The sequence below is a fragment of the Chenopodium quinoa genome, unplaced genomic scaffold (assembly GCF_001683475.1).
Source record: "Chenopodium quinoa cultivar QQ74 unplaced genomic scaffold, ASM168347v1, whole genome shotgun sequence".
Classification (NCBI taxonomy): domain Eukaryota; kingdom Viridiplantae; phylum Streptophyta; class Magnoliopsida; order Caryophyllales; family Amaranthaceae; genus Chenopodium; species Chenopodium quinoa.
In genome coordinates this window covers 3,286,760-3,298,274 of record NW_018743389.1, presented here as the reverse complement: position 1 = coordinate 3,298,274, position 11,515 = coordinate 3,286,760, and the positions used below count along the sequence as shown (strand labels likewise).

Below are 11,515 nucleotides of genomic sequence, written 5' to 3'. Positions count from 1 at the left end.
AGTTCATGTGGAGCTTTTCTTCTATTAACTCTTGGTCTTCCTGGCCCTATTTTTATAGGTGGAGGTAGTAAAGGATAGTCCACCCTAGGCCAGTGCCTCTCACAAAGAAGCTCTTATGTCCTCAAGCATATACAACAAATGTTTAGTCCTTGCATTAATTATGTAGCCGTTGAATGTCTCGGCAAGGTTATTTGTCACTGTATCAGTTTTTGTGCTTGTGCTCATGAATGCCCTGCAAAATAATCTTGGATTATAACTGTTAAAAGCTACAACTGCATCTTGATCCAGTGCACCCAACTCATCAAGTGCATCTTGGTAGTCTGCCAAGTTATAAGCTTTCACTATCTTCCAAAATCTCAATTTCATGTCATCTCCTCTAAAAGATTTGTGCCAGAGCATAAATATGTGCCGAGCACAATGTCTATGCTCAGTTGATGGGAGGATAGCTGAACAGCATTAAGAATAGCCTTGCAAGAGAAAAATAAACAATATTGAAACAAGTTAAGCTCATGAATAAAATTCTACAGTAAATGGATGCAACATCACATTATTAGTACTGACCTGATGCTCATCTGAGATCAATGTGACCCCTACACCTTCTCCTAAGGCCATACACTTTTGGAGTTGTAAGAAAAACCATTCCTAGGACAGATTATTCTCTCCCTCCACTATAGCCCATGCTACCGGGTACATTTGATCGTTTCCGTCTCTTCCCACAGCAGACAATAATTGCCCCACAAGAAAAGTTTTCAAAAAACATCCATCTACACATGAGACTTTTCTACATTCATTATTCCACCCCTTTTGTAGACCCTCAAAACAAACAAATAACCTACAGAATACTGGAGGGCTATTATCTTTGCTAGAATCCATGACCAACTGCACATGTGTCCTTGGACTACACATTTTCAGAGCTTCTAAATACCTTCCCACTTTGTTATAATGGTTTTGCATAGATCCATGAAGAAGTTGATGGGCATAATACTTAACTTTATAAGCAAAGTTTTTCTTTATAACAACTCTGTATGCTCTTCTAGTAGTTTCAATAATTTCTTTGGCTGGCCAATGTGGCCTTGCCTTAAATACGTCTAGGAACTGCTCTGCTAGCCAAGTTGACTTCAGTTGTCTATTTCTCTTCATGTTCCTGTTGCAAGTGTGCCTTTCATGAACTGATTTCACCACATAAGTAGCTCTTCTTGAATCCCATGATCCATATAAAGAGAAAGGGCAGTTGTCAGCACACTTTACTCCAAGTCTTTGTCCCCTCTTTTTATTACTCACAACAAAATGCAGATTCCTACCCCGAAGCATAGCAAACTTAGCAACACATTGCTTAAATACATCCCTTGTTGCAAACCTTTGGCCGACCTTCCACTGAAACACTGATAAATCAGTGTCCAAACTCACTAACACACCCCTTCTCTCTTTGCTAGGCCTTGTTATATCATCCTCATCAGAACCAGGTGGGGTATTGATCTCATCATCACTAGCTTCATAATCACTCACACAACCCCCTTTTTCTGTTGGAACTACCAGTTGTTCACCAGGATGTTGCCTTTGTTCTTGTAATCTGAGCCTTAAGCTTCCCTTCAGCAGCCTCCTTTTGTAATTGGTGTGCTATCTCAATTAATTTGTTGTGATAACCTCTAACCCTTTCAGCTGCAGTTCTACATTCTTCATCACTATCCTCCTCAACTAGACCTTGTAACTCATCTTCAAATTGAAACTCATCATCTCCAAGATCAACATCATCCTCTAAATCTAAATCAGTATCTATGTCATGCCCTAGATCACCATCTATGTTCTCAGAACCAGGCTCATACAAGGAATCATTATCCTCCTCTGAATGAACTTCAAATAGTTGATTGTAGGGCAGTGGACTATCTGGTCTACTATCCTCCCATTCATACTCAAGTGGTACTTCACTTTGGTAGGAAGTCTTGCCTTTTTCTCTGGCTACAGTTTTAGTTGCTGGTGTGTTGTTTATCTGACCTAAGGAAGGTACTTCTGGTGGAGGGATTAAAGTGTTTGGAGGTTTTGAAGTTTTTGGTGGGCTTGAAGTGTTTGGAGGGTTTGAGTTGATGGAAGAGTTGTTTGAACAATTAATTTCTGCTACTAGGACATATGGCTTAGATGTTGATGTGGGAGCATCTTTTTCGTGTGACTCATCTTTCTTTCTCCTAGGGCTAACTCTTACTGGTTGTGTTGTGGCATCTTTTGTCTTTAGTGGTCCCCTCTCAGGAGTCAATTTTTTTCTTTTTTGACCACCCTCACTTAGCTTCTCTAGTGTTTTCTTTGTTTCAGGTACTTGATCATGTAAAGCTCTCTCCAAAACAGAAGCATCTACTGGCAATACTTTAGGGTCAGAAACACCATGCACCGCATATAACTCTAAGTTGCTGTTTTTCAAAGCAATAGCAGTCATTTTTCTCACCTCATCATCATCATAAACTCTCCGTAAACCCTTACCTAAAGTTAACCCTGGCATTAGGTAATACACCTCCTCTATTTTACAGTAATTCCCCCCTTCCTTAGCTAATTCCTCAATATACCACCAACAAAGCTCGTCTGGGTCAATTTCACATGTTATACCCTCCCCTCCTACATACGTTAATCCTTTTTTTTCTTCCTTAAATACACCACCATGCCAAAACTCCAATGTCACAGTAGTATCCATTACAAACAATCAAGACACAATTTTGTAGAAATGTAGAGTAGTAATCGAAACAACCAACATTCAACAAACAAGTAACCACAATCACCTATTCAACCGAAAAAACCACAAAACAAAGAAAAATTGATCTAATTAAATTCGAAAATTTTAAAATTGATCTATACATACTTGATTTCATATTCAACCCACAAAATTCGAAAAATTTTAGCATTAAATCAGAAAAAAAAAAAAAAAAAAAAAAAAAAAAAAAAAAAAAAAACACCTTCAATTTTGCTGCTTAAAATCCACCATTGAACTTCATGCGTAATCGGAAATTGAACTTCATGCGTAATATGCTATTGAACTTCATGCGTAATCCCCACAAATCAAGCGACTTTTTTTGATTTTTTTTTTAGATTAATGGTCTTTAATTATTTGCTGGGGAAAGGAGGATGAATACTGTAGCTTCTAAATTGGGTGGTTGGGTAATTAATTCATTAAGGAGGGAAGACTAATTAACAGTCCACCTAAATAAATAAATTTACCGGTTCTCCAAGTTCCCAATAAAATGGTCCATTTTAAGAAGATTACTAGAAAAGGTGGGATTATTCCCAAATTTTTAAAAGATGGGACTATTATGAGAAGATGTGCAAAAGGTGGGATTATTCTTGTGAATTTTTCCTTTTAAATTCTATCACAGAACATTAGCATTAACAGCTAGTTGTGCAATGGATATGGAGTATAATATTTGAACTACTTATGTTAAGTTACAAGCATAGAATAGTTTTTCTTCAATCTGGAAATCTTTTCATTCCTTTGGCGAGGATCAAGACCTGTAGTACTCGGGAGTTATTATACTGGTGGTCTTTACAGACCACAGTAAGATTAGAAATCAAACAAATAAATAGAATGACGGGAAAAGGAAAAGTAACTTGTCATTTACGTAGTGCATGCTAAAAAGTCTAAGAGGATTCACATTAACTGCTCCCGTCAACCAAATCCAGACTAAGTAGAAATCTACAAGTTGGTCAAAACGGGATCAACTTACGAGCAACAAATTCTTACAAAGAAGCAACCAAATTATACATGTCCTCTGACATAAAACTGGTAGGATTAAAAAACAAAAGGCCAAAGAGAACCTAATTATAGAGATCATCTTCATCAACTCCACCAGCAGAAGCAGCGAATGCATCTGTACCAGTAGTCCCAGAAGTGGTATTGGCGAAACGGAATTCTGTGCCAAATCCTCTAGATTGCTGTAAGGTCTGAGCAAATGCCTGATACTTACGGATATCAGCATCACTCACACTTCTCCGGGCAAATTTCATGGATTCCTCAAAATGCGCAGCCTTGATTTCAGCAACTTCATCATCCACGTCCTCCTCCATGGCCTCAGGGTTATCTTTTCTCCTCCTCTCTCTTTCAATGTCCTGGAATTCAACAAAGACAAATAAATTAAAAGAAAAAAATAGAGGAAAATTGTCTAGAGAACAGAAAGAACTCCAAAGAAGGTTACTTTTTAAACATAACTCCCTAATTCAATAGGTCATTGCATAGGTAAATAAGAACAGTTGCAAATTTCCATGTCACACAAGGCATATCAAATTCTGATGACTTAAAATTGCAGGAACACAGATAAAAAGATTAAAATTCAATCTATCATATGCAGCAATACTTGCCTTCTCAATGTTCTCTCTGATGGCATATTTGCAAGCCCGCTGACATATTTCAGTGATATCTGCCCCACTGAACCCCTGAGTGTACTTGGCAAGCGCTCTAATATCAACATCTTTAGCAATAGGCGACTTCCTCAAGGCAGCCTTAAAAATTGAATAACGAGATTCCTCATCTGGAAGAGGAATATATATTAGTTGATCAAGACGACCAGGTCTCAGAAGTGCTGGATCAATAATATCAGGTCTATTGGTGGCCCCGATGATGAAAACAGTTTTTTTGGCAGACATGCCATCCATTTCAGTCAAAAGTTGGTTCAAAACCCTGTCAGCGGCACCACCTGCATCACCTGAACTACTTCCCCTCTGCAAAAACACAACCACAGAACACAGTTGAATCAGCCAGATTGACTATAAAATGAAACTACAACAAAATAACTAATTACTGATAAAAAATGCCTTGAAAAAAAGATGGAATGTGAGAGGAGGATGTGATCCATCACCATGGGGCAACTCATCCAGAAAATTACTGAAGCAATAATAAAATAGGATAAGTGTTAAATTACAGAAATGACATTCATAATGCAATTCAGACATTAAAGTTCCAGCATCCACCCCCCAACCCCACCCCACCCAAAAAAAAAAAAAAAAAGAAGAAATTATATATGGTCATATGGTGCCATGATATTGTATACTGATTTTAGTGTGCCCTTAATTTCTATTTTATGGCTAACCAATGCTTAAATAAACGAATTTAATAACCAACCCTCCTACCTAATCTAACCAATAAACAACCCACTCTCCTGGGTTGATTTTGAAGTGTTCTTCTCTCCTCAGCCATGCCCCAACACAGTGCGACCCAAATCTATCTTTACCTTCTTTGTCTTCTTCACTTTCTCTCTCTTCTCATAACCATCTCTCGCCTCCTCTAAGTCAAACTACAAGGTTGATACTCCTTCACTCGCAGCCTAGTTCTCTTAAAGAATAAAAAAAAACAGAACCCTTGGAAGATCCAAGAAATCAAGCCCACTCAATGTGGAGGAAGCCACCACCAATTCAAGACTGGCACAACAACAGTGAAAGCAACAACCACCACCAATTTGGTCAAGATGGGTGTTAACTAGGGATAGGTTAGTAAATTTAGGATTAAGATTAGAAATCAGTCATTAAATTGTTGGATCAGCCATAAAGTCTTTATATCAGCACATAAGGACTAGTATTGGAATATGCAATATCACTGGGTCACTTGAGAAAACAATTAAAAATTATTTTTTAAAAAAAAAAATCCCACCCAGTAGAATTTTTAATTCCCATGAGGCCACCAGGTAAAACTTCCCAACTAAATAAATAAATGTAAACCTAGAACAACTAATGTCTTAAGATTATTAACAGCTAGCTCATCAAAGCAGAGTTCAAATCAATGTATAACTGCAAAACATAAAAGGTTTAGGTAAGAGAAACTGCTTTAAAAAAAGACACAAGTGTGCCTTCAAAACTTTCCCTAACAGAACAAGTTTAAAGCTCCCAGTATGGACAATAGCATCACAGGATAAATTCTATGCAAATGCCAAACCTTCTGAAAGGGGAGTGAATTAAACCACTTAAATTCTTAAAAGCCATAACTTAAAAAAAAAACTTGACCATTTGACATAAAAGAAGATACTATATCCCATCCATAAATAGTAAGCAAAGAAAGTATTAAAATACACTCGTCAAAAAAAAAAGTCTATGTGCACACCTGAGTTGCAATTGAGTCAAGCTCATCAAAGAATAGAACACATGGAGCTGACCCGCGGGCCTTGTCAAAAATCTCTCTGACATTAGCTTCACTCTCTCCAAACCACATTGTTAGCAATTCAGGCCCTTTCACACTGATGAAGTTAGCCTGACATTCATTAGCAATAGCCTTTGCCAGCAAAGTCTTTCCACATCCAGGAGGCCCGTAGAAAAGAACTCCCTTGGAAGGAGACATTCCAAATTTCTCGAATTTCTCAGGATGCTCCACAGGATATTGAACAGTCTACAACAGGAATACATCATGTGTTCAGTCTACAGTATAGAAGATAGAGAAAAGTGAAAAGCAATTGAAGGCAAATAGAAGCACCTCTTGAAGTTCCCTTTTGACATTTTCAAGGCCACCAATGTCATCCCAAGAGACATTGGGAACTTCCACAACCTGACAATAAATAAATACAAAGGTAATCAACAAAAACTACAAGAATAGAAAGGAATTTAATACTAATGATATCACAACATAACCCAACCGTTTCACGCAGAGCGGATGGATTGCTCTGCCCAAGAGCAGTATGGAAGTGTTCATTCGTGACAGCCATGGAATTAAGGATCTCAGCATCAATAGTCTCGTCTTCCAGGTCAATTACGTCCATCTTTTCTCTGATACATTGAAGTGCAGCTTCAGTGCACAAGGCAGCTAGGTCAGCACCAACATAACCGTGTGTTTCCTTGGAAATTTTTTCTAAATCAACCTGTTTGACAAATTGAAACCCAATTAAACAGATTATTATAGCAGAGACATTTTAATATTAATATTTAGAGAAAAGAAAGATACATACATCTTCAGAAAGCTTCATGTTTTTCGTGTGAATTCGAAGAACCTCAAGTCTCCCGATTTCATCTGGAACACCGATATCTATTTCTCTGTCAAATCGACCAAACCTTCTCAGTGCTGGGTCAATGCTGTTAGGACGATTTGTAGCACCCATAACAATAACGTGTGCTCGTGATTTAAGCCCATCCATAAGAGTCAAAAGCTGGGAAACAATACGCCTCTCAACTTCTCCATGGGTTTTCTCTCGTTTGGGAGCAATAGAATCAATTTCATCAATGAAAATGATGGATGGAGCATTCTTCTCAGCTTCCTCAAAAGCTTTCCTAAGATTGCTTTCACTTTCCCCAGCCAATTTTGACATGATCTCTGGCCCATTGATACAAAAGAAGAATGCACCAGTTTCATTTGCCACGGCTCGGGCTATCAGAGTCTTCCCCGAACCTGGTGGTCCATAGAGCAAAATTCCTTTTGGTGGCTTGACACCAATAGATTTGAACAATTGTGGGTGTCTCAATGGCAACTCTACCAGTTCCCTAATTTGGGCCATCTGTTTCCTAACACCACCCACGTCATCATAACCAACCTCATCTAGTCTATCCTCCTCTTCTCGTTTAATTGGCTCACCCTCGCAAAAAATCTCAGTATCCGGGGCAACAACACAATATTCAGGAGGATCAGTCTCAATAACCTTAAATTCAACGCTTCGCATTCCTCCTCGCACAAGAAAATAGTCTCCCTTCCTCACTGGCCGGTAAGCTTCAAGAAAATAAGCTGCAAAGCACACAAAAATAGATGGCAAGTAAACTCACTGCAGATGGTTACAAATAGCTAGATATAAAGGTTGACCCATTATGCAAAGGCTGTAACAAAAAGGATTTCAACTAGACATATCATGGTGATTAATTCTGTAACATGCATTACAAAAATCACACAAAAAGATATGCTATAGATAATTATGTTACCCCATCATCAATTATATTGCATTACTAAAGCTGTGATTCACAAATTGCATGTACTTGAAAATTGACTTTCTCTCACTAGTCCCACTTAAAACCCATAATTCGGATTAGGTTAGCAAGAGAGAAACTAAACCAAATACAATCACACTTTTTTCTTGCAAAGGGAGTGTACGAAACCATTTGCTCATATGTTAGTGGATAAGATTCTAAATGTGAAATTTTCAATTTTTATTATTCAAAACGTGTGTTTCAGAGCTTTTGAATGAATGAAGTGTGACATAATACCTAATTACCAATGGATGCCACTCGATACTACCCTTACTAACACCATTATTTCCCAAAGTACCATAGCAAAACATATATAAATCATACAAGTGTTTAACCGATGAGCTAGTTTAAACATCATAATTTATAGCCCAGCAAATAATACAACCACATAAATCCACTGTCCTTATATAAGTATTTATCAAGCCATACAAATATTAATTTAGACCACTCAAGGACTTACGGGGAATAACACACTAATTGCACATTAGTGCACATATCATAAAGATCATTTCAGATCATATGTAACTAATCTTACCTTTCTTAAAAAATCAAATTGTAGATAATACTTTTTGAAAGAACACTCGGAGAATAATCCCTCTAAAGCTAATTAACTAGCTCACTTACAGTTATGAACACAAATTAAGAAAAGTAAAGAAAAGGGGTAGAATCTAGTGCCCATTGGTGAAGCCTTAAGCGATGGGTTTGGCATAAATATATAGGGCCATGGCCACCAATGAAAAGATGTATTAGTTTCCCAAAAAGAAATATTCAAAGTGATAATGTTAAAATAAAATTAATCATAAACAGAAAAAGACTTTGCTACCTCAGCCCACAGCCTGCATCGAATCAATCAACACAAGTACACAACTATACCTTGATACATGAGTTCACCTTTGCAAAGGCCCAAATAAAATAAAACAAAACAAGCAACTTTATAAGAGATTTATATTGCAAGAATTTGTCTTAAATTATCTCAAAGACTCTCAATGGATTTTTCCCATTTTCTACTTGAGAACAAAATACTTGGCTACTTGGCTAGTTGTTGTGTCTGATTTTTTCAGGAAAAAACATGTAGCTACGTGATAACTGAGAGTTTTTTTTTTTTTTTTAATCTTTTAAATAAGAGCTCAGGCACTCAAGATAAGTCTAAAAGAAGGATAGAGTCAAAAATTGAGTGCAGAAAATAATTATATTGCAATTTTAAAGGTATTTTATGATAAAAAAATTTTAACACGCGGCTTAAACATCAGTAACATAAATAATTTCAGTGCTGTAAAATGCGGAAACTTACGTTTTAGGTATGCATCAAATAGATTTCCAGTGACACCCTCAATGGTATCATCAATAGGAAGAATATGCACACGCTTCCCGTATTTCACATCAGGACATTGGTGTACAGAAATCACATCACCAAGTCGCACCCTTAAATTAGATCTCACAACCTTGTTCATTCTGATCTTAGGTTCTTCACATGTCTCATCAGCAAGGGCAATGCAGATTGTGTCCTTCCTTTTCTTGCCCTAGAAAATGTCACCAAAACAGATAAATGAAAGTCAGAACTAAAACATCATAAAAAAAAAACATAAACAAAACTTGTAATAGGAAATCAAAATCATAGTGGTTGTTCAGTTCACATTTGAAATAGAAGTTCCCACAAATTTCAAATTCAAATTCATGGTAATATCACAAAGTTAGTTGGTTAGAAACGGAGGACAAAACCTACAAAATACCAAACATATCTGAACCACATACAGAGCACTGTAAATGTAGATAAATTCCCAGTCTTTCCACCTCTCATGAACCGAAGAAAGTACCAAATTTTAAAGGCTTTACCAGAGAACAAGTCAAGACATTTAGTCCTCCATCACATTATACGTATCAATTCATCATTTTTTACTTGAATTTTTGTAAGGGTACTTAAAAACTCCAAATATCTCTTTGAAAGACAAACTTGTTGCATACTTGCATAGGGGTTGTAATCAATCAAGTCTACATTGACCCAAAATAAACTCAAATGTAAAATGGACTCAGCCCATTATTCTCTATCCTGAAGTGAGCCTAATCTGCACCCAATAAGATTGGACACGCCTAGTTAAGCAACTCATAAGGCATTCAACACGCCTATAGGATAAACACAAAAAGGTCCCCAAGCAAACCTACACAAACTTCATTAAACCAAAATCCCCAATGCTTTGGGGATGTAAATTGTTTCTCTTTTCCTTTCACAATGGGTATTGGGTATGCACCAAAAAATTGTAACTTAATTTGTACATTCGAACTCTTTTAAACCCACAAACTAATCATAACAATTGGCAACACAAATTGATTAAAACCAGCCATTAATAAGTTAAGAGATTCAATAGAACTGCGTTAAACAAAGCCAAGATCAATTAATCGATGACCTAAATATTCGACAAAACACCTTCAATCCCTTCAATCATGGACAATTGGACACAACAACCCCAGATGCCCCACTTCCCAAATAACACATAATCAGAGTGTCATACATAAACCTATAAATCTCTCCATACCCTCATCATTGATCACACATCAATCCGAAACACCTCCTTCAGCAACAACATAAATTCTACACGACTTCAAAAACGCACAATTCTAAAAACCCTAAGTAACCAGGAACATCAAATAGTACTTAGTATATAGTATAAAAATCACAAGATCAACAGAAATCATAAATTCATAACAAAATCAACAATAAATATTACCATAAATTAAAAATAAAAAAATAAATAACCTTGATTAGAACAGTATCACCACGAAAAAGCTGAAGCTTTTCCATGGTATCTGGGTGCATAGAAACAACCGAATTATCATCATTCACAGCTTCATCGACAACCAAACGATTTACAGCCTTCTTACGCTCAAGAATCGCAGTACTAAAATCTCTTTTCGCTCCCTTACTGTCAAAAATCCACAATTGAGTTGCATAATCATCAGTAAAATTCAACAAAATCATCAAAATTTCGCAATTAAATTGCATGATTAAAAATTCACAATTTCACAATTGAATTACATCAAAAAAGAAATCATCAAAATTCAGGATATATGATAGAAAACTTACTCAGAGGATTCAGCAGGATCCGCCATAGATCAGGTTGTTGTTGATTGAATACGGAAAAAATTTGCAGAGCGAAGAAAGAAGAGAGAGAAAATAAGAGTGATTAAGGGAAGAAGAAGAGAGGTGAGATATTTATAATGGTTGCAGTTTAGATGAGTAGGTACGGCTTCCTTTCGTGCGCAGAAAGAAACACTTTAAGAGGCTAGACTCTACCCAAATTCTTGCCCTCCGTGCTTTAATAAATACTTATATGCAACTTTTGTCATTTTGGATGATCAGGGTTATGTGCAACTCTCTGTTTTCTTTTTATTTTTGGTAAACAAAAATCCTGAAAATTACATATTTACCTTTATTTAAAAATTTTGATTTTCTTAATTTTACCCTTATCTTATTTTAATCACAATAACCTTTTTAATCTAATCTAAAGTCATTAACCTAATTCTACCCACCCCATTTACTCATCTCCTAATCTACCCACCACCCATTCATCTCTTTCCTCAACCTCTCTTTATCTCTGTCACCCTCTTCATCCCTTCC

General features: G+C 36.6%; 1 protein-coding gene across 1 annotated transcript; it reads right to left on the bottom strand.

Moving 5' to 3' along the window:
• Window positions 1-3,568: 3,568 nt before the first annotated feature.
• LOC110738429 (cell division cycle protein 48 homolog) lies at window positions 3,569-11,148 on the bottom strand. Its single transcript, XM_021918838.1, has 9 exons — window positions 10,982-11,148; window positions 10,655-10,820; window positions 9,194-9,422; window positions 6,900-7,666; window positions 6,591-6,812; window positions 6,431-6,502; window positions 6,065-6,346; window positions 4,333-4,692; window positions 3,569-4,083 (listed from the first exon to the last, which is right to left on the bottom strand). The coding sequence occupies exons 1-9, from the start codon at window positions 11,005-11,007 to the stop codon at window positions 3,793-3,795; spliced, it is 2,415 nt and encodes an 804-aa protein (XP_021774530.1). The 5' UTR covers window positions 11,008-11,148; the 3' UTR covers window positions 3,569-3,792.
• Between the last annotated feature and the right edge of the window lie 367 nt (window positions 11,149-11,515).

What these genes read in the sequence shown, in the direction of transcription:
- LOC110738429 (XM_021918838.1), bottom strand. Translation starts at nt 11,007, where the DNA reads ATGGCGGATCCTGCTGAATCCTCTGA. An exon ending in GTGATACTGTTCTAATCAAG is followed by an intron (nt 9,423 to 10,654) that starts GTTATTTATTTT and finishes GACATTTTCTAG; the next exon opens with GGCAAGAAAAGGAAGGACAC. An exon ending in TTGACTCAATTGCAACTCAG is followed by an intron (nt 4,693 to 6,064) that starts GTGTGCACATAG and finishes GTGTTTTTGCAG; the next exon opens with AGGGGAAGTAGTTCAGGTGA.